A 23,721-nucleotide genomic window follows, 5' to 3' on the forward strand; every position below is an offset into this window, starting at 1 on the left:
CTGGGCCGTGGTAGAAATCTCTACCGCAGCTTAGTAAAACCCAGCGTTAGTGAGAGAGATGGAAATGAGCAGGATGAAGAGTTTTAGAATAAATGTCAGGCATCGACATACAACATATCATGCATAATCGGAAAAATTGGAGCAGGCTTAATTACAGTTTTTGGTGGAACTCATTGTGTCACATCTATAAGATGGAGAGAACAATAGCCATACAAAAGGGATTTATAAAAAATTTAAAGAGATATGGGGGCCATTGACAAAATATTGTAATGAATAGATACCATTTACCATTTTCCATTATAAGTACCATGCAAGTGAACGGATGGGAAGGGGGGAATTCTGAATTTTATTATATGATTGGATAAGTAAAAAAGAATATTTTATAGGATATATTTGATTGCATATGTTATGGTTGGGATGGGAAGGAAGGGATTAAATTTTATATATTATTGTTAATTATGACAGATGTTCAAGTGATGTATTTAACTTTCAATTGTCAATTTATTGATACATTTGTTGTAAGAGGTGAAAATGAATAAAGATTTATAAAAAAAAAGAATAAATGTCAGTAAAATTAAAATAGTTTTTATACTAAATATTTAAAAATGTTTCCTTTTTTATTATTTAAAAAATGTTTTCCTTTTTAGTGGAAATAATGACAAATGGCAACAGGGTGATATATTCAGTACTCTTGGTGAAAGAGAAAGGGATAAAGATCTGCTGGAGGCAAAGAAGTCCCAGTGGAAGAAAGAACTAGGTATGTTGTATATATATCACATCTTAACAAAAATATACCACAATGCTTGTTAATTTCTCTTTTGCTCTACAGCCAATATTTGTAAAGAATGTAGGCAAAATCCTTAGTGGATATCACTTTGCGTTGTACATGGCAAACACATGCTATAGGGACTGATACTCTAGAGTTCTCCAAGGACAAGCAGGCATAATATTCTTATATGTTGGCAACGTCATCCACAGAGAACCCGTAAGGATACTACCATGTGCACTGTCACTTTAAATCTTTAAGTAGTGTCCATATTGCATGCAGGCTGGTGCCTTCCTTGTCTGATGTCTGCGCTCAGGACAGTCAGGTCTTTGTTTTCCATGGAGCTCAGAAGCTGTATCTTCGCTTTTCTCTTCAGTGTGTTGAACTTTTTGTCTTTTTTTTTATGCCTTCCCATGCTTATTCTTCAGTATTTTCCTCATAATTTCTAATTTTTATTGTATTCCAGTATTTTACTTGACTTTGGTTTATTTTTGTAAATTTTTTGGCCTTTTTTCCTCACAGGAGTGTCGACCGTTTTTGACATCCTAGTTACTCGACCTTCCCAGGCCACTGAATCTAGGAACCACGCAAAAACTTAAGAAACAACTTGCCTGCACAGCTGCCAGCATTACTGTAGGAATTCCCTCTGGCAACTTCAGGGTGTTAGCAAGACTAGGCTCATTTCCGAGGAAGTTGCATTATTGGAGGCAGGCCCAGCCTAGTAAACGCCCCAAGTCTGCCAGAGGGAATCCCTGCACTAACTCTAGCAGCTGTGCAGGCAGATAATAGAACATCTGGAGGAGGGGGGTGGCAGGATAGATAAAAATGGCTGCAACAGGAGACATTCTGATTTAGCAGAAAGGAAACTTTTCCCAAATCTGCCTTTTTCCTCTCATAATGCTAAATAGTCAGTTCAGGTTTATTAATAGTGGAGACTTGGCTTTATAATCAACTAACAATGATTGTCCTATTCAAGGGGTAAGATGGAGAATGACATGGGGACAAATTTTTTCCTGTCCCCGCAGGAACTCATTTTCCCGTCCTGGTGAGTTCTGTTCCTATCCCTGCCCCATTCCTGCAAGCTCTGTCCTCATCTGCACAATCTTCAAACACTTTAAAATCATAAGTATTCGAGGCTTGTGCAGTTAAAGCAGAGCTTGCAGGAATAGGACAGGGACAGAGACAAAACACGCGGGGACAGGACGGGGAAATTGAGTTCCTGCGGGGACGGGGTAAAATTTGTCTCTTAAGTGGCCCAGAAATAATTGTTGTGGCAAGAAAGTTTTAAATGATGTAAAATTGTGTACTTGATGTAAGATGAAAAAATGAATAAAGAATTTGAAAAAAAAAAAAAAGAAAGATATTGCATTTATTCTTTTAGTTGTACTTATTGTCTCATAATTGTTTTACTATTCTATTATAACTTTTGTTTTATTTTTCTAAAGATGAGCAAGTAGCTCTGAAGAAAAAGCAAAAAGAGAGTTTTCGGGAACAAGCTAATTATCTTTCAGGAAGACATAGTGCCGATAATGCAAATTTAGAAAAACAGACAATTGATCAACTGAAGGTAAGGTAAATATATCAAACACCATGGCATATAGGGTCAGGTAATAATCTTTTTGAATACAGAAGAATGTGACTCATACCTTGTTGATCCAAATATATTATAACAACAAATTTCTGTACTTGAGCTTAGTATATAATGGGAAACGTTCAAAACTACTTTTTTTATTTTTTAGGATATATCATGTGTTGAACTTATTTTAAACAGAAATGGGAAGCTCAGTTGAATCTTCATAGTTTAAAAAAAATTGCGTATCTAAAAATTGTAGGTCAGTTTTTATTGAGTTCAGTAAATATTATAGCATTTATTTTTTTGTTGTGCTTCTGCTATTTTCCTGAACACAGGATATTGTGTCTTAAGAAGAGGTTAGCCTTCATAAATTACAAAAGACTACAAAAAGAGGAAGATGGGCAAAAATATCTGGAAATGTTAAGAGAAGCTAGTAGAATAGTTAGGAAAGCAAAGATATAACTGGAAGAAAAAGTAGCCGACATGGTAAAAAGGAGGACAAGATTTTTTTAAAATATGCTAGTTATAGGAGGAAGTGCAAAATTGAGACTCGAATATGTGGAAGGAGATAAAGATAAGGGTGAATTGTTTAACAGCAGGACCGCAGACGACAAACACAAATAGAAATGAAGATGTGTCAAGTCCAGAACGATTTTCAGAGGACTTTGTTTATGAGGAGCTAGCTAAACTAAAGGTGGACAAAGCAGTGGGGCCAAATGGCATACATCCGAGGGTATTGAAAGAACTTAGGAAATTTCTGGCAGCTCCACTGGCTGACTGACCTTTTCAATGCTGCTCTAGAGTCAGGAGTGGTACTGGAGGATTGGAGGAGGACCTCTCTCCACAAAAGCAGAAGTAAGGAAAAGGTAGGGAACTACAGGCTGGTAAGTCTGACTTCTGTGGTAAATAAGTTAATGGAAACACTTTTAAAAACAGAAAATAGTGAAATTTCTGGAATCTAATGGATTACAGGACCCAAGGCAACATGGTTTCACTAGAGGCAGATCTTGTCGGACAAATCTGATTAATTTCTTTGACTGGATGACCAGAGAGTTGGATGGAGGGAGAGCGCTAGACGTGGTGGATTTAGAATTTTAAAATGCTTTGTTCCACACAGGCACCTAATAAATAAACTGAGTGCCCTTGGTATAGGCCCCAAAGTGACATTGTGTTAGAAACTAGTTGAGTGGAAAGACAGCAGAGAGTAGTGATAAATGGGGCTCACTCTGAGGAAAGGGATCTTATAGTGGTATCCCGCAAGGTTTGGTTCTTGGGCCTGTTCTTTTCAAAATGTTTGTAAGTGATACTACTGAAGGGCTGTCTGGTAAGGTTTGCCTCTTTGGCTACTGGATCTATCTCCATCCCCATCCCGTCCCTGCCCCATCCCTGCAAGCTCTGTCTTTATCTGCACAAGCCTCGAACACTTTAAATCATAAGTGTTTGAGGCTTGTGCAGATAACAGAGCTTGTAGGGCTGGGACAGGGACAGAACTCATGGGGACGGAATGGGGAAAGAGAGAGATTCTGCGGGGATGGGAAAAAAATTTGTCCCTGCATCATTCTTTATTGCAGTTGATGCCAAAATCTGCAGTAGGGTAGATACCCCTGATGGTGTGGATAATATGAGGAAGGACTGACAAAGCTTGAAGAATGGTCCAAAATTTGGCAGCTAAAATTTTTTTCCATATTTATTTATGAATCATAAACATACAAAAATCAAATTATATACAATAATAAAAAAGAAAAACAACCCCCAACTATAGCCCAAAGAATTCCCAATCCCCTATATATGTGGAAATGTGGTAATTTTTAAAGCACAAAGGGCCCCTTTGTGCTTTAAAAATTACCACATTTCCACATATATAGGGGATTGGGAATTCTTTGGGCTATAGTTGGGGTTGTTTTTCTTTTTTATTATTGTATATAATTTGATTTTTGTATGTCAATTCAATTTCTATGGGTTGCGCTGAATTTCCTACTCCAGTACTCACTACTACTGCTTTGTAAAAGGGGTCCAAAGGATGTTAGTGAAAATTTTATTAACAGCTGGAATGCAATTTTAAACAAATGTTTTAGATCTAATGATAGACTAAATTGGTTTTGGAAGAGTTTGAACAATTTTAGTTATTTGGAGTTAGATACCAGAAAACCAGTTTACTCTAAATACCAGTGGATGGAATAAGCCCCTGATGCAGGTGAAACACAGAAACTTGTTGGGTTGAAAGACCTTTGTATCAAAGGATGGTGGTCTTGATAAGTCTCCTATTTTTATAAATCATTAATTTATTTATATTTAAAGTTAGTGCTTTTATTGCTAGTTCAACTTTTTTTTTTTTTTCATTTGACCCTGGATATTGTGCAAGGAGATTTTCCTCTTTTTGTCTTGTATTTTCAAATATTTTTAAGTGCTAGGACTGGATTATTCAGTCATCTGTTTACTTAAAAAATTATTCTTCTGTAAAGATTTCTTTTTAAATACCTGTTTATATGTATATAAAATGTATTATCTTTGTTGAGGCCAGTGGTGATGGTGTGGGGTATTCAAGTTTAGTTTTCACCAAGCCATTCACACTTATTGTGCCATGGAGGGCATGGCAGAGGGAGAAAGATGGCTGCCACTACATTTGTAGCCTTAGAAGCCAGGGAGTGTCTACTGGTGTTCTTCAGAAAAGATTTCCCTCCATTTACAGTGCCTGTAAGTGGTTCCTGAGCTCTTGTTTACATGAGCATGGCTGTCGGGTAAGAAATGTGAGTAGTAGAGGCTGCTGAGATTAACTGGTCAAAAAGTAAAATAATAATAATTGTTTAACAGGTATTGTTGCCAACTGAATCAGGCGTTTCTTCTGTGGAGGACAGAAAAGTGATGAGTAAAGAGATTAGTAATGCTGCACCTATTTCAAACGAATCAATCAGCAAGAACTCTAACTTTACCTCACCTAATTTGCCAGCTGCTATTCGTACAGCCTTTGTATTAGGGGTAAGATTGGTCTTTTTATAGTAGTAATGTAGACACTTCTCTGGCTCTCATAGTTCCTTTTTTATAAATTTATCTTAAATAAAAAGAAACTGTATTGACACAGTTGGTTTACTGAGCTGAAACCTATACTGGAATGCAAGTTAAGGTTAGGTATATATATATGAGAGAGCTGACACACTATCAGCCTGCAGACTCACGAATATAGATCATCCTCATTTAACGACCACATGGACTTATGACAGGTGTCTGACCAGGGGATGGAAAGCACAGTTACTCACCGTAACAGTTGTTATTCAGGGACAGCAGGCAGATATTCTCAACATGTGAGTGACATCATCCACAGAGCCCCGTAGCAGACAGCCTCTCAAGCAGACTTGCTTGTAGAACTTTCAAAGAGTTCGAGTGCTGCACCACGCATGCGCGAGTGCCTTCCCGCCGAACGTAGGTCGTGCGTCTCCTGTGAGGTACCTCAGTTCAGATAGCTAGCTAAGAAGCCAACCAGGGGAGGTGGGTGGGTTGTGAGAATATCTGCCTACTGTCCCTGGATAACAACTGTTAGTAACTGTGCTTTATCCCTGGAAAAGCAGGCAGCATATTCTCAACATTTGGGTGACCTCCAAGCTAAACAGAATGGAATGGTGGAAGAATTGGCAATTTAGGAGAATAAATGTTATAAAATGGCCATCCCGTCTGGAGAAAGTATCCAGACAATAATGAGAAGTGAAGGTATGAACTGAGGACCAAGTGGCAGCCTTGCAGATTTCCTCAGTAGGAGTTGATCTGAAGAAAGCTACAGATGCCGCCATAGCTCTAACTTTATGGCCCGTGACTCGACCCTGCAGATGGAGACCAGCCTGAGTATAGCAGAAAGAGATGCAAGCAACCATCCAGTTGGAGATGGTTTGCTTGGAAACAGGATGCCCCAACTTGTTTGGATCGAAGGAGATGAAAAGTTGAGGAGCAGTTCTGTGAGGTTGAGTGCGTAGCAAGTAGAAAGCTAAAGCACGTTTACAGTCCAGAGTATGAGAATGAGGCTTTTATAAAAATACTGGAAGAACAATGGATTGATTGAGATGAAATTCTGAAACCACTTTAGGTAAGAATTTTGGATGAGTACGGAGAACCACCTTGTCATGATGGAATACTGTAATATATGGGTCAGCCATTAGAGCTTGGAGCTCACTGACTCATCTAGCAGAGATGAGTGCTAAGAGAAAAAACACTTTCCAAGTGAGATATTTAAGATGAGCCTTATCTATTGGTTCGAAAGGAAGCTTCATCAAGTGAGTAAGAACAAGATTGTGATCCCAAACCACCGGAGGCAGCTTGATAGGTGGGTTGACATTGAAAAGTCCTTTCATAAATCTGGAAACCACAGGATGAGCAGAGAGGGGTTTCCCTTCAATAGGCTGATGAAAAGCAGCGATGGCACTTAGATGGACTCTAATAGATGTGGATTTGATGCCAGAGTGAGATAAGTACAGCAGGTAATCCAAAACTGAAGACAAGGAGGTAGATTGCAGCTCCTTGTGATGAGTAGTACACCAAGTAGAAAAATCTAGTCCATTTTTGGGTGTAACACTGCCTAATGGATGGCTTCCTGGAAGCCTCTAGAATGTCCTGTACAGATTGAGAAAACTGTAGAATGGCAGTTAGGTTGAGAGGTATCAAGCTGTAAGGTTTAGAGACTGTAGGTTGGGATGAAGTCGAGACCTTTGACTCTGTGTAAGCAGAGATGGAAATACTGGTAGAAGTAGAGGCTTCCTGATGCTGAGTTGAAGTAGAAGGGAGAACCACGGTTGTATGGGCCACCGAGGAGCTTTCAGGTTCATGGTGGCATGCTCCATCTTGAGTTTGACAAGAGTCTTGAGAATGAGAGGGAATGGAGGGAACGCATAGAGAAACTGATTTGCCCATTCCAGAAGGAAAGCATCTGCCTCGAGGCGGTAAGGAGAATATATCTTGGAGCAGAACTGAGGCAGTTTGTTGTTGTAGGGAGCTGCAAAGAGGTCTATCTGAGGAGTTCCCCATTGAGCAAAAATATGATGTAGAGGCGATGACTTGAGTGTCCATTTGTGAGGTTGTAGAAGACAACTCAGTTTGTTCGCCAGACAGAGTTGCTGCCCTTGGATGTAGACAGCTCCGAAGAAGATGTTGTAAAGGATTGCCCAATTCCAAAGCTTCGGAGCTTCTTGATAAAGAGGGAGAGATCCTGTTCCTTCCTGCTTGTTGACATAGTACATGGCAACTTGGTTGTCTGTGCAAATGAGGACTACCTGGTCGTGAAGAAGATGCTGAAAAGCTTTGAGAGCACTGAAGATCGCTCTGAGTTCCAACAGATTGATGTGACACTGACATCCGTGCTGGACCAATGGCCTTGAGTACGGAGACCTTCGAAATGAGCCCCCCAAGCGTAGGTTGAAGAATCTGTCGTGAGAATCTTTTGATGAGGGAGTGTGTGGAATAGCAAACCTCTGGAAAGATTGGAAGAGAGCATCCACCAGTGGAGAGACTGTCTCAACGAAGGAGTTACTGTAATGTGTTGAGAGAGTGGGTCTGAAGCTTGCTGCTACTGAGATGCCAGGGTCCACTGAGGAATTCTGAGGTGAAGTCTGGCAAAAAGAGTCACGTGAAAGACACTTGTTGGCAAAGGTGAATGAGAGCATCTTGACGTGGTTGAGGCAGGAATGCTCTGAGTTGAAGGGTGTCCAGTACAGCTCCAATAAACCATAGAGTTTGGGAGGGATGTAACTGGGACTTTGGAAAATTGATTTCGAACCCCAGACTTTGGTGAAACGTCTGGGGTTCAGGATAGGTCGCTACAATAACCTCCTGTTGAGATGAGGCTTTGATGAGCCAGTAGTCCAGATATGGATAGACTTGAAGACCCTGCGTCCGCAGGGCTGCAGCTACCACAACTAGGCACTTTGTGAAGACCCTGGTGGATGAGGCGAGTACGAAAGGAAGGACTCGATATTGAAGATGAAGATTCCCCATCCGAAATCTTAGGAATCTGCGAGAGTTTGGATGAATTGGAATATGAGTAATAGCCTCTTTGAGATCTAGAGAGCATAACCAATCCCCTTGATCCATCAGGGGGTACAGTGTTGGAAGAGAGAACATCCAGAACTTTTCTTTGACAAGAAATTTGTTGAGGGCTCTGAGGTCCAGGATAGGTCGTAAATCTCCCGTCTTCTTTGGGACTAGAAAATAACAGGAATAAAAGCTCGTGTCCTGTTGGATCAAGGGAACCTCCTCGACAGCTCAAAGGTGAAGAAGAGCCTGAGCCTCCTGAAGAAGGGGAAGTTGCGACATGCTGGAAGGAAACTCTCTTGGAGGGAGATCTGGTGGAACTTGAAAAAATTGAAGTGAGTAACCCACCCAAATGATGATGAGAACCCAGACATCTGATGTAATCTGCTCCCACTGTTGGTAGAAATGATGGAGCCGACCTCCTATGGGAAGAAGGGAAGACTGATGGATGCAGGTAGACGTTATGCTCAGACTTAGATTTTCAAAAAAGACTGCGCTGGCTTAGCTGCAGCAGGAGTCTGGGGTTTTTGCTGATGTTGCTGCTGTGGCTGTTGTCGAGGGGGAGGCCTGGAGAAGGCCGGAGTAGTCTTTTGAAGGTAATGACGTGGAGGTAGCCTGTAAGGAGTTTTAGCCTTAGGACGAACGAAGGAGGCAAAGGAGCACTCATGCTCTGAGAGACGCTTAGTGGCAGCCTCAATGGAATCGTCAAAAAGCTCATTACCCTGGCATGGTAAATTAGCTAGACGATCTTGTAAGTTGGGATCCATGTCCACAATGCGTAGCCAAGCCAGATGTCACATTGCCACAGCAAAAGCAGTAATCCTAGAAGGCATTTCAAATGCATTATAAGTGGCTTGAAGCATGAAGAGACGGATCTGAGAGAGGGTCTGCTGAAGTTGTTAAAATGCAGGCAACCGGTGCTCAGCCAAATCAGGAAAGAAGTAGGGCATGGTCTTAATGCAATACTTCAAATAGGACGTAAACATGAAATTGTAATTCAAGATTCTATTTGCCGTCATGGAATTTTGATAAAGACGGTGTCCAAATTTATCCATTGTGTGGCCCTCTCTGCCTGGAGGGACTGCAGCATAGATTTTTGTGGGATTAGATTTCTTAAGAGATGATTCCACCACTAAGGATTGGTGAGACAAGTATGACTTCTTAAACCCCTTGCAAGGAACCATACAGTAACGAGATTCTATTTTAGAGAGAATAGCCGGGATTGAATAAGGAGTCTCAAGATTCCTGAGAAAAGTTTGCTTCAAAACAGAATTCATGGGAAGTCTCATGGTGTCCTTTGGCAGATGTGGCAATTCCATCTCAGCCAGATATTCAGGATTATACTTAGATTCAGATTGAAGAGCCTTACTCATATCAAAAATGAATCTTGAAAAAGATGTTGATTTTGAAGTCGAAGACTCCTCAGGAGGCTAAGTGGAGCGAGATCTAAGTGCCGCTGAGTAAGATGGAGAAGCCTCCCTGGAGTATTGAGAAGGCATGTCCATATCCAACGTAAGAGTCACAGAAGAAGCTCCGTTTGTGATATAGTCGCAGTCAGAGAGTGCTTACATTTCAGAAGCCTCGATGGAGAAGTTCCAGGAGTATGAGGAATTGAGAGCCTCAACTCGTGCCTCATAGAGATAGGTGAAGGAGGATCTCTCATACATAGTCTCGAGAGAGGAGTCTGGGGCCTGGATGTGCCTCGAGGTGGAGAAGCATGAGGCATTGAAAGCTTCGGAGTTCGAGACCTATACCTGGGCCTGGAAGGGGTCTTGATGGATCTCGACGAAAGAGGCATAGGAGACTCTGTACTCTTCCGAGGAGACTCTTTGGTCTTCTTTGAAGCGAGGGGCCTTGAGGATGAGGAATGTTTCAAGTGAGGCCTCAAATGGGGCTTGTCCCCCACGTCTCGAACAGGGTAAGTAGCTGAAGACTTGGACCTAGAAGGACGAGGCGAGGAGTCACTAGAGGACAATTGTCGAGACCGATGAGGCTTGTCTCGAGGTGCCTCGATTGAATGCTCAGGCTGGTTCGCAGGAAGCAGGGTTGAGGCAGGAGCAAGCTGGGCCAAGACCAAGGTAATCTATGTGGTCAATATGGCTTTCAGCATGTCCTCGAAGACAGGCACCAAGACCAATGGATCTGGTCTGGAAGGTGCAGCAGTGCTCTCCATTGAGGGCGACCTCGAAGATGAGTATTCCCTATGTTTGGAGGCACGCTTGGAAGAAGGTCTCGTAGAGGCTAGCACGACTGCACTTGTTGTCTGGATTGCCTGAGACTCAGCTAGAGGCTTCTTAGGTAACATACCTGCTGAGGGAAGAGGAGACTTGCCTGAGGACGAGACCTTAAGAGGCACATCAGACAAGGCCTTCGAGGGCGACTTGGTTGAGGTCTTGGAAGAAGAGGCCGCCACTGGGGTCGAGGCCTTTTCTGCAGACAGCTCCATAGGGCCACAGAGCTCCAGAATTTTCGCATGATGTCTGCGAAGGGCTCGTTTCTGAAGGGTAGCACAGCACAGGCAGGACTCGGGGCAATGTTCGAGTCCTAAGCACTTTATACACCAATGGGGCCAAGTCCCGCTGGATGAGAACCGATGGAAAGAGAAAAATTAAAAGTGGGTTTTTTTTCAAAGACGTGCTTCACAGCGACTTAAACAAGAAATAATAAAAGAAATAGAAAGCCACAGTGCGAGAAGGCAAAAATTGAAAAATGGCAGAGCTCGGAAAAACAGGGCTGATTGGCTCCACGGAAAACTAAGAACTGAGGTACCTCACTGGAGATGCACGACCTACGTTCGGCGGGAAGGCACTCGCGCATGCGCGGTGCAGCACTCGTGAACTCTTAGAGTTCTACAAGCAAGTCTGCTTGCGAGGCTGTCCGCTATGGGGCTCCGTGGATGACGTCACCCACATATTGAGAATATGCTGCCTGCTTGTCCTGGGATAATTAATTTTTCTGGGACTCCTGTGGGTGTCTACCTTGTTTTTCTTTGTTCAGCTACACTGCTTTCTGTCTCTTCAAAGGCCTCCAGCAGCTGACCTGGAAGCCTTCCCTCTGATGTAAAATGCATCAGAGGGAAGTCTTCCAGGTCAACTGTTGGCAGCGTATAAGGAGAACTGCCGGCAGCCTTTGAAGAGACAGAGAGCAGTGCAGCTGAACAGGTACATTCCCGCAGGAGGAAAGGAGATGCTGTATGGGCTGGGGGGATGTGGGTATTGGTAAGTGGCAGCTCTTTGCTTATTAACCAATTCACTTAATGACCTAGTCGTAGGAATGGAACTTGGTTGTTAAGTGAGGGGGGTCTCTACTTTGTATCTTTTGAGCTTCCAAGTCAGTTTTCAAAAAGAATCTCTCCCCACAGAGGAGAGTGTTGCTGCTGGGATTCTTTAATCTGTGTATTTTGTAGGTGCAGACAGAGTACCATGAGGATTTTAAAATAATTGTATCTGTGTGTGTGTGTGTGTGGGGGGGGTCTATCTAAACACCCTTCCTTGCACCACTTCTTTTCTCTGTATGAGAGATAGGAGACAAAATGCACTTATGGGTTATCTTCTGAAAATTGCCCTCTTAAAATTTCATTTTTGAGCACATAAATACAAATTTGTCATCCTACTGCATATTCAGATATAATTTAGTAGTTAACCAAAAAGCTAGGTATGCTAATGAGCACTGTCTTTGGTGCATATATCATTATAATGTTCATAAAATCTGTGCCGTTTGATTGTATTTAAAAAATGTGTTTAGAATTAGCTCCTACAGAAAATCAGAGGCCTTCTTGAGAATGAAGCATGAGGAGCTTATTCACTGTTGCTGCGGAAATAAATTGGTGAACAGTCGTATAATACATTCACAGAATAATCATTTTAATGTCGCTGCTGGTTGGTGCTGCTTTAAAGAGATTGTACATATGGTTGAATTTCAAACTGATATCCCCCTGCTTTGTTGTCTCTTTGTCATGCAATTTGTCTATGTTGATTTGACAATAGACAGTAATTGCGCTATATCAGAGTGCTATTCATGATTATTAAATATAAATACCGTAAATTTTCACTGAAGCTGAAGTGCAGTTTGAGAAGGAGGAAAACAGTACCATATATGCATTTTATTTTTATACAACAAAAGGAGCAGTAAAATTATTAAACTATATTTAACTAAAATAAGGAGCAGTAATTGCATAGAACTCTGAATGAATATAAAGGAAAGAATTGATAAGTCAGAAATATGACGATAAGGAATCTTGGAATTCTCTTTGGACAATGAAGATCGCAATGAAGATGTCATCAGTTGGAAATAACTTCACCAGAAGAGAAAGCTCTGGAAAAGCTTTCTGAGTCTGGAAGAGAGTCCTCACACTAGTTACTATAACTTGTAACTGCTAGTCATTTTTTTTTCTTCTGTGTTTGCAGCTGGTCATATAATAGTTTCTGTCCATTAGTTATTTCACAATCCAGCACAAATAGGCTTTGAAATTAGCAGAATTCTTCTTCACAAGCTGTATTTTTAAAGATATCTGAAGGAAAACCATGATTTAAGCGCTGTCTGGAATGTGACCTCAAAATGAATGAGTCGCATAAAGGGGTCCTTTTATTAACGCCTTAGTAAAAGGGGGGGAAAGTCATTAACTTCCAAAATGTGTCCAAATGTCCTCATGGGCTAGAAAGAGAAAGTGTAAATTGAAGAAGCCTTTACAAAATAAGTGGAAATCACCTAAACTAAGTCAGTCAGGTGTCTTCATAAAGAGGACCATTCTAAGAAATCCTATTGCTCTTCCTTCTCTCACTCACCCAAATACAAGAAAGAGAGGGTAGATTTTAAATTGGAGCATTTAGCTTTAAAAGAACTGCTGAATAAAGATATCTCCTGCTAAATTGGTGTGGTACTCTCCTGCAGGCATTGTTAGCTCTACCCCAAAACATCACTGCCACAAAAAAAAGAGGGGCTCCTCAATGTATTTTGGCATTGACATAAGCAGTATTGACTCAAGGGAGCAGAGCTTAGTCTAATCTAATATTTGTGTGTCGTGCACACCTAAATAGGCTCTAGACAAGAGTTCTTCAACCTTTTTACACCTATGGACCAGCGGAAATAAAAGAATTCTTTTGTGGACCGGCAAACTACTATGACTGAAATAAAAAACCCTGTCTCCACCCCGTCCCTGCAAGCTCGGTCCCGGAAACCATCTGAACCTATCCACACAAGCCTCGAATAGTTATGATTTTATATTGAACGTATTTTATTAAAATATAAAAAGAAACAATATTCTGTACAATTGTCATTTTATAAATACAAATAATACAGAGCAAGGATCAACAAAATCCCTGTATCCCCTCCCCTTCACAAATATCCCCTCTACTATCAAGAAAATTGAATAAGCCAAATTATTACAGAATGCTACACAGAAATATCATGCTAACAGAATACCGCAGTCGCACATGACAGGAATAGTGTTAGGGGAGTGCAACTAGGGCAAATGCCTCCTGGTCAGAGAGAGCCCTAAGCCAGCTGAAAGCTAAAGAAGCACTGCAGGATACAAATCTGATATATTCTAATCACAAAATAGAAATAAAATTATTTTTTTCTATCTTTTGTTGTCTCTGGTTTCTGCTTTCATTTTCTTTTCACTTTCTTCCTTTCAGCTTCTGCCCTCTCCCCCCTTCCATATGGTATCTGCCTTCTTTCTATGCCCCTATCCCCTTTTCATCCAGCCTGCGCCCCTCTCTCCTTTTTAGAGTGGCTTTATTATGAATTATACTTTATTTTGTTAAGTTGATGTTTTGTGATTTGTTTATATATGTATTTTTGGCATCTGTTTTCGTATAAGCAGGCTATAAGTCTGTTAAATAAATAAACTTGCCTTTTCCAGAAATCACTGTTGGGGATTAATCTGACCCTGACTTCGCGTTACCGTATATACTCAAATGTAAGTCGATCTGAATATAATTCGAGACCCCCATTTTTCCCCCCAAAAAGGAGGAAAAATGGTTGACTTGATTATAAGATGGGGGCTTATATTCAAGTGCCATGCCCTGCCAGGATCGGAACCCAGTGTCCTCTCTCTTATGCCCTCCCCTGCCAGGCTCTGCACCCAGCCCCCTTCCTTCCCTGCTCTACCAGGATATGCAGCCAGCCCCCCTCCCTGGCAGGCTCTGCAGCCAGGGCCCCTCATTACTTGCCTCTGCACTGCACCCTGTCCCCCCTCCCCACCAGGCTTTGCACCCTGTCCCACCTTCTCTTCCACCTGGCGGTCTAGTGGTAGGCCGGGACAGGAGAGGCCAGGCCTGGCCCAGCCGATACTACTAATAATTTATTTTTACCCCCGTGTACCTTTTCTATTATCCCTGGTGGTCCAGCATTGCACCTCCTTCCAGGCTCAAGGCTCGCAGCTCGGGGTACACAGTCACGCAGGAGCAAGCTTCTCAAGCTCCCACTCGACCCTGCACCAGTTGCTGAGTGGCTGCCACCAGTTCTCATGGGACCTCGCTCCAGCCATTCAGCGATTGGTGCAGGGCCGGGTGGGAGCTCAAGAAGCTTGCTCCTGCATGCCTGTGCGCCCCGAGCCCAGAAGGAGGTGCACCGCTGGACCACTAGGGATAATAGAAAAGGTACACGGGGTATGTAAAAATAAATTATTTGTAGTATTGGCCAAGACGGGAGAGATCCTTCCTGTCCCGGCCCATCAGAAGCCTACATCAAGTTCAGGAGGGGGTCGGATGATGACCCGAATATAGGATGAAACCCCCATTTTTGGACCATAAATCTCATCCTATATTCGAGTATATATGGTATGTCATTTTATGCTAACTGATTTTGCATTGTATATTTGTGTATGTATAAGTAACAAAAATGCTGTTTGTAACCCTCTTGATTTATAAGTCTATGTTAGAAGCTCAATCTGACTTTGGCATTACACCATATGATTATATTTTTTAGTGATAATATTGGTTGTTACATGCCTCAAACTCTGCTTTGGAAGATTTAGCTGAATATAAGATTACATACTGTATAACATAAACAAATTAACAAAAATACAAGTAGACATTATAGTGTCTTTCCTCCTGAGAAGTCTCAAATTGTTTGAGGCATTGAACTTTTCAAGACTGTCAACTGTTAAATCAACAATGTATAATAGTTGGTCCGTATCCATGGAAATTCTTAATCATAAGATAGAAAGTGATTTTAGAAGGTCTAGGTAGCTTCTATCCATGTAGAAAATCTAGTTTATATGTCTAAAGATGTGGACATGTTTTTAAGTGCCTATTTCAGAGAAGCCACTACTTACATGTGTATATCTACAGCACATGCAGATTTCAAGAGGGCGTGTTCGAGATGTAATATGGGTGGACCCTTAAAATGTGCATGTACTCTACTTCCATTTTTATAAGGGGGAATACATGTATATTTCAAGAAATGACTTTGTTGGCATTTCACAAATCCACTGAATCATGCATAACTGCTGGTTTGAACCTGAAATAGGAATGAGTAAAAGGCAATTATGCTTCTCACTAACCTTAAAAACACCCTCAAAAATTAGAGGTTTAGAATTTGACTCCTCTCATACGTTTAGGTTTGGAAATTCTGGAACTTACATGTGCCTAAGTGAAGGCAATTTTGATGTACTTATTTTTTTCCAAAGTGGTTGCTGGCAAATACACTTGTACTTCTGTATTTTACAAAAGGCTGTGCCCTTATCCCACTTACTCTCCCCCATCCTACCTATCACATAAACCTTCCAGGGTAAGCGTGATTTCTCAGCACCTACATATATTGTAATAAAATCCTTTGAACATGACTCGTGAAGGTGTATAAAAATGGATTTTGTTGTTTTAGGAAGCTGCACCTTTGGAGCATCCTTTTAGTGCCACAAAACAGGAACAGCAGAAGAAGTGGGTTGAAGAATTAAACAAACAAAGGGAAGAAGTTGCCCTTCGTAAAATGCAGGAGAAACAGAAGTACTCTGAGGTATGATACAGAAAGTGCCTAGGAGAAAAGAGAAAATGCGTCTGAACCTTCAGAAAAGTCTCTCTTCCCTTCCTACTCAAAATTCTAGTTTAATTCATGTAAGAGTTTTATAGTTCAGCAAGGCTAATTTAAATTGCTCATTAATGGGGTTATGTTGCATAGCCTAAATTTTTATGCATAGTGGCATACTTTATGGACTGCTTAAAACAGTGAAAGTTTTCAGAAAATATCTGGATTTGGCTGTTTTTCATTTTATAAGAGGAATAAAATATGGAGGATGAAAAGTAAACCTTAGAGCAAAAAAAAAAAAAAAAAATAAAAATCCTTGTCTAGTTGTTTTGTTTCCCCTTTTTTAAATTTTTTTATAGCTAATAACATTCTTGTTTCTTGCAGTGTAGAAGTGATCTGCTGACACTGGACCAGCTTACAAGTATGGAGAATTTTTAATAATGATTCTTGACCTTGGTGTGGAGAGGTCAGAAGCCTGCCAGTTTTTCTAAAACTTTTCCCAACTGGCATAGTAGTCCTATTTGGATTGAATGGAATGAGAAGTTGAATACGAAAGGACCTTCTCTTGAGCATTTGAATGAGGCTTTAGACAGAAAGAAGGAAGCATTATTTCCTCATTCAAACTGAAAGGCGTGACATCCTAAGGGCTAACTTTGTGATGATAAAAATCAGGATGTATACGATTCATGGTACCAATCCTTGACGCTTGCTAGCTTTTAATAGCTCAAATGATCATGTTAGGTATTTCAGAAACAGTCTTTCAAAAGTTAAAATGGAATTTCAGGAATGAAATGAGGACTAGGTTAATGTCCCAAGGCATAAGGAGCTTCTGTCATTCAGGCTTTACGTGACTTGGGCTTTCAAGAAGCACATAACCTTCCAGCTTCAGAATTTAAATTGATTATCCATTAAAGCTGACCACGTATTGAAATCTACTCTTGACAGAAGAAGTTTGAAGGCAAGATGATTCAAGTGTTATAGATACTATATAATCAGATGGACAGTATTTTCTGCTTGAAAATGTACTTTCACCTGAGCTTCCAAGCAATTATCAAAAAAGTACATAAGAATTGCCATATTGGAACAAACCAAAGGTCAATCAAGCCCGTATCCTGTTTCCAACAGTGGCCAACTAGGTCCCAAGTACCTAGCTAGATCTTAAGTAGTAAAACAGATTTTATGCTGCTTATCCTAGGAATAAGCAATGGATTTTCCCAAGCCATCTCAATAATGGCCTATGGATTTCTTTTAGGAAATTATCCAAGCCTTTTTTAAACCCCTCTAAGCTAACTGATTTCACCACATTCTCCAGCAAAGAATAATTACATGCTGTGTGAAGAAATATTTTCTCCAGTTTGTTTTAAATCTGCTACTTAATAACTTCATCACATGCCCCCTAGTCCTCATATTTTTGGAAAGACAATGGCTGAAGCATTTATGGTGGTTCTCCGTAAACCAGGGAAAGACCCGATGCTAGTGGCCAACTAAAGACCCATCTCATTATTAAACCTAGATGGTAAATTTTTGGCTAAAATCCTGGCACTTTGCCTGGCTGAGGTATTACCAAAAATAATAGGTATGTACCAAATGGGTTTTGTGTCTTGCAGGGAGCTTTTCCTCAAATTTACTGAAACTGGAGTCACTTTGTGTACCGTTCCTTCCTTCTTCCTTTCCTGTTTCAGCGTTCCATGTCAATCAAGAAATCAGATTGCTGGCATTCTAGCCCATAGGTTCCAAGAAAAAGGACCGGATTCTGAAGAAGTTGGATGTTAATAGTGCTTCTCCGATATCTCGAGGTCACGAACGAGTTCAAACTATCTGACCATCTTTATGTGCTTACAAATCCAGCTAGACATAGTGCATCGGCTTTCAAGGCCACGATTGCCAGATGGATCCATTGGGTCATTTAGTCAGCATATATTGTTTCCAGGAAACAGTCTCCTGTTTCCATAAAGGTGCATTCAACTAGAAGCATGGCTTCATCGTGGGCAGAATCTTGGACGGTCTCCCCTGAGGAGATTTGTAGGGCAGCGACTTGGTCCACTCAACATAACATTTTCCAAGTTTTACAGAGTGGATGTAGTAGAAAGGGAGGATTTCACCTTTAGGGTCCTCCATTGTTACGAGCTGGTGTAGTGGTCTCGCCCTAGTTTTCTGGGACTGCTTTGTATGTCCTGTACATCCAGAATGACACACCTGTTGCACTAGAAAAAGAGATTGGGTTCTTAAATTGCTAATAACTTTTCTAGGTGTGTCTGCCTATTGTTTCACTTAGAATGTTCATATCCAAACCTGATAGTTGGATGTCAGTCAGACCTAAGGGTATAAAAAAAATAGTCTAGTGCTAGGTCACTTTGGGATATTATTTGAGTTCCATAAATGTTTCCGTTTGGCATGCTTGTTGTGCTGTTTTGATTTTCATTGTTAACATGTTTGTTATAATTTCAGTATAATAGAAAGAACAGACTGACTATAGTAATAATGTTTAACAGTGAGGAGGGAGTGGAACTACTGGTGTTCAAAAAAATGCTCAGAGAAGTGAAACCCTGAAGAGGGGGTGAAAACCACCTCTTGAAAGGAAGAGTTTACCATCCAATCATTGCATTTACATGTAGAAAATCACTCTCTGGTCACTGGTAAAAGTGTAGGTTCATATATTCAATGCAGTATTATTCCAAAACTTATAACAAAAAGTTCTCTATATGGACAAAATGATGTAATGCACTTAGCTGCAAAAGACTTAAAAAGATTGAAAGTCTCAGGGGTCCCAACGTGGCCCCGTTTCGAGATATCCCTGTATCCTCTTAAACGGTGTTATAATTTCAGAGCAGAACAGACTTGTTCTTCAGGGAGTCTCCCCATACCCCTCCTTCACATTTGATTCTAGAAGGGGCCATTGCCTGCTTTGGAACTAACTGTAGGGGGCAGCAGAGCCCTCTGTGAGATAGGAGGGATTAAAAAACCCCAGAATGGATTCCTTCTGCATGGCTCATGGGCACTGGGATACGACCTATGGTCCAGAATGACACAATCTTTTTTGATTATTATTGTTAACAGTTTTGCTGTATTTGAATATGAAATCAATTAAATTTATTTTTAACCTTCCTCCCCCAGAAAACACTATCATATGCATTAAATGCAAAAATCTGTCATGCTGCTGATCACAATACGAGGGGCTGCTGAAAAATTCTCAGCCCACCCAAGAAGAGAATGATGTGAAGCCATGGACCTTACAAGTTATGCCACACTTTTCTTGACACTTTTCAATTCAAATCCTTGGAAATGAAGTGTGTCAAGAAAAGTGTGGAATAACTTCTAAGATTCAAGGCGCCACATCATTCTGTTCTTGGTTGGGCTGAGGACTTTTCAGCGGCCCTTTGTAGAGGATCCTGTCAAGAGATGTTCAAGCATTAATGTAGTATTTTTACTGACTGTAGAATGAGTATAAAATGCTGAATCATTTTATTTAACATGGCATAACTCGGAGAATTATACAACAGTATCTTTAGGATGTCTTTTTATTGTGTTTATATTATGTAGATGGAAGAACATGACAGATGGGCAATGCATTTTGACTCATTCAAGAGGTCGGAAAAAACACAACTTCCTTTAAATATATCACCAATGCAGCAGGCAGACACTACATATACTTCTCCAGAGCCACAGGAAGCACTGGACCGAGCTTCAACTCTAAGTACCCTCAGCTATCCAGGGCCAGAGAGGGGAAGAACTAATGAAGATGTTTCATTAAGACAGAGTCAGAAAACTAGGTAGATGCTTTTGATAATACCAATGAATATTTCTATTAATAACTAATATTAAAATAAGAGCAATCCCAGGATCTATAGCTTTTTGATGGTGTATAAAGCATACGATAATAGCTAAGCAGTACAAGCAGATTTATCAAACCCTATGCACAATACAACAGAGGTATGAATCTGCCCAGTTCCAGAAGAATAGCAAGCATAGCAGATCACAAAGATTCGTGTGGTTTGCTATCCTTCAAAACAATTTAGAGTTGCACATATAGAGAATTTCTTTTCATACAAGCCCATTGTGGCCACAGTTCACCAAAAGGCTGGGGGGGGCACTCCTCTGGTAGAAGGACTCTAGCTTATGTAGTGGTCTAGGGTGCCTATATGCACTAATATTCGTATAGAGAACACTAATCTAATCTAAACCTTAAGTTTATATACCGCATCATCTCCATGAGTATGGAGCTCGACACGGTTTACAAGAACTTAAAATAGTGGGTAGAGAAGAAGAAAAAGGATTACATGAACTTATGTGTAGAAGGGGGGAGAGAAAGGGGGGAAGGATAGTGTTACAATTTGCTGAAAAGCCAGGTTTTCAGTTGTTTGCGGAATAACTGAAGGGAGCTCAGGTTCCGCAACGGGGTGGTGAGGTCGTTCCAAAGACCTGTGATTTTGAAGAGAAGGGATTTTCCCAGTTTGCCTGCATAGTGAATGCAGCGTGGAGAGGGGAAGGCTAGTTTAAGCCTTTGGGCAGTTCTGGAGGAGTCGGGACTGGAGGAGTTGAAAGACAGTGGGATAAGAGGAGGGAGGATTCCGTGAATGATCTTGAAAGCCAGGCAGGAACAAGAAAGGTCCTATAAGGTAGTAATGACATATTGATGTGCTTTTGAAAGGCAATTCTATAATCTAGGCACTCATATTTGCATGCCGCTTGTGTACATAAATGCGTGGAATACTAACACTTACATGTGCTGATATACAGCTAACTGTAAAAGTGACATCAAGGTACCTAAGTTCTAGTCTTCAGGGTCACGTGTAACTTAAGGGGCCTTTTGCTAAGCTACTTTAAGTGCAAACATATGCTTAAGGCAGCAGAAAATAGCCTAATACAGGATGTGCTAAACCATACTAGTTTTTGCACATGTATATGCTAACTGCATGGGAATTATGTTTTTTGAGGGGGTGCGTTAGGGACAGAGTAGCCATTCCTGCGCTTTCCAATTAGTGCATCTACATTACCGTATGCTAACCAGTTAGTGCAAAGTTAATGCAGGAGCCCTTACAAGTACTCCCTTGATAACTTTAAAAAAATGGCTGTGCACTAGTAATAACATTAATGCAGAGTCATTAATAAAAATAATGGTAAAAAGGGCTTTTGTATGACCAAAGTAAAAAAAAAAAAGGGGGTGGGGACGACTTTTGTACAGCTGTGGCATGCGGGAGCAATTCATCATTCCTCGTGTAAGGGTACATTAAAGCCTATTCTTACTACAGCTTAGTAAAAGGACTTGATAGTGTGTAAATACAAGAGGGTTTATTCATAGGTGGAGCAAGGGGAGGACATGGCCATGATGGCTATGACTCCTACTTAAAAAATATTGTAAGTCACTTACATCCTTGCCTGATGTTACTGTGGGCGTATAATTATAAGGCACACTGATATAGGTTACGCTCTTATTCTGTAATGGAATTTGGTTGCCCAGATGCTATTTTAGCATATGTTTTCACCAGCTTAGATTGAGCTTGGTGCTTCTTATCTCTCTGATGCCATGTATGATCTGTTGCAGACTTCGGCCAAGTCCATGGACTTTGGAGTGGTGACCCGCCATACCCTGTAGCTTCGGGTTGGTCGGCAGATGCGGCATCAGTAAATTTCCCTTTCGGGACTCCTTTTTCTTTGGGGAGGAGTTGCATAAGTTGGCTCAGGCCTTGAGTGACTAAGGTGCCTCAGCTGCCGGAGGACTGACCTCGTCAGGCATCGCGGGGTGGTACCGCCCAAGGACGTTTACGTGATTTTTGTAGGTACCGCCCTGGGGGGGGGGGGTTTCAGCCCCTTTTCCTTCCAGAGGTCACTTCTTTCAGCGCATGCAGTCCTTTTGGGGAGCCTGCACTGGGGGGGTGAGACACTTTCGGGGGCTCCTCTTCGGCCCTCCTGGCCCAATGACTTGCTGCTGGTCCTTTCCCCAGTACCAGTCGGAGTTCAGTTGTGGGAGTTTTACCAGGGGTGGGCAGAAATCACAATGGATCAGTGGGTCCTAGAAGTGATTAGGAACAGCTATGCTCTAGAATTTTCCAGTCCTTTGCCAGATCATTTTCTCTCTTCTCCTTGTCAGGCAACTTGGAAGAGGAGGGCTTTTCGGCAGACACTGCTCGGGTTGCTGGACCTCAAAGTGGTGGTGCCAGTGCCTCCTCTGGAGATTCGCACTAGCAGGTACTCCATTTACTTCGTGGTACCCAAGAAAGAGGGGTCTTTTCGGTCCATTTTGTATCTGAAAGGTGTCGACAGAGCTCTCCGGGTTCTGTCTTTTCGTATGGAAACCCTGAAATCCTTAATTCTTGCTGTCCAGCCAAGAGAATTTCTGACTTTTCTCAACCTGTCGGAGACCTATCTGCATGTTCCAATTTGGGCCTCCCATCAGAGTTTCTTTTGCTTTACGATTTTAGGAGAGCATTATCAGTTTGGTGCGCTTCCTTTTGGTCTAGCCACGGACCTTCACCAAGATTATGGTGGTGGTGGCAGCGGACTTGTGCAAGGAGGGCATTCTGGTTCACCCCTATCTGGACAACTGGTTGATTCGAGCAAAGTTGTTACAGAAGAGCTCCCAGTTTACAGCTTGGGTTGTGGAGTTTCTGCAGTCGCTGGGCTGGGTAGTCAACCTATCCAAAAGCCAGTTGACTCTGTCTCAGTGCTTGGTGTTCTCTTCGATACCAGCTTGGGAAGAGTATTTCTTCCGGAGACCCGGTTGTGCAAATTGCAGGCACAGATTCGCTCCCTGATGGATTGTTGATGCCCGCAGGTTCAGGATTTTCTGTAAGTCTTGGGGTCAATGGCACCCTCCCTGGAAGTGGTCAGGTGGGCTCGGGCACATGCGTCCTCTTCAGTATGCACTTCTTCGGAACTGTTCACCCCAGTTTCATGATATGGACTCTCCCATTCCTATTCAGAGGTTTGTTTGTCACAACCTATGCTGGTGGCTACAGTTTTGCAATCTGGTTCAGGTAGTGAATCTCAATCAGCCCCAGTGGACAGTGCTTCCCACGGAAGCCAATCTCCTCGGTTGGGGAGCTCAATGTCTCGGTCACTCAGCTCAGGGTAGCTGGTCACTGGTGGAGGCGTCCTGTTCGATCAATGTTCTGGAGACCAGAGCCATTCAGGTAGCATTTGTGGAATTCCAGTCCTTTCTGGAGGGCAAGTTGGTTCGAGTTCTCTCAAACAATGCCACAGCAGTAGCTTACGTCAATTGGCAGGTGGGAACTGAATCATCTGGTGGCGCAGGAAGCCTCTCTTCTCATGGAGTGGGTGGAGGCTTGTCTTCTGGATATCTCAGCTTCCCACATAGAAGGAGTGGACAATGTCTCGGTCGTCATGTGCTCAATCGCGGTGTCTCGGACAGGAAACGTTTGAGTTGATTTGTCATGGGGCCGGTCGA

At 41.8% G+C, this 23,721-nt stretch overlaps 1 protein-coding gene across 5 annotated transcripts in view; it reads left to right on the top strand.

The window, feature by feature from the left end:
- Window positions 1-23,721, top strand: part of CCDC66 (coiled-coil domain containing 66) — a 93,909-nt gene that overhangs the window by 13,818 nt on the left and 56,370 nt on the right. For 4 of the 5 annotated variants that reach the window (XR_004537356.1, XM_033926259.1, XM_033926261.1 and 1 more), the window contains exons 6-10: window positions 648-757; window positions 2,212-2,333; window positions 5,151-5,315; window positions 16,176-16,307; window positions 19,857-20,086. Coding sequence is in view for 4 of the 5 variants with exons in the window: in XM_033926259.1 (XP_033782150.1) it covers window positions 648-757; window positions 2,212-2,333; window positions 5,151-5,315; window positions 16,176-16,307; window positions 19,857-20,086 (759 nt within the window). In the remaining variant the exon portion in view is untranslated. The remainder of the gene's footprint in view (window positions 1-647; window positions 758-2,211; window positions 2,334-5,150; window positions 5,316-16,175; window positions 16,308-19,856; window positions 20,087-23,721) is intronic. The other variant, XM_033926262.1, reaches the window with a different exon arrangement.

The sequence above is a fragment of the Geotrypetes seraphini genome, chromosome 17 (assembly GCF_902459505.1).
Source record: "Geotrypetes seraphini chromosome 17, aGeoSer1.1, whole genome shotgun sequence".
Classification (NCBI taxonomy): Eukaryota; Metazoa; Chordata; class Amphibia; order Gymnophiona; family Dermophiidae; genus Geotrypetes; species Geotrypetes seraphini.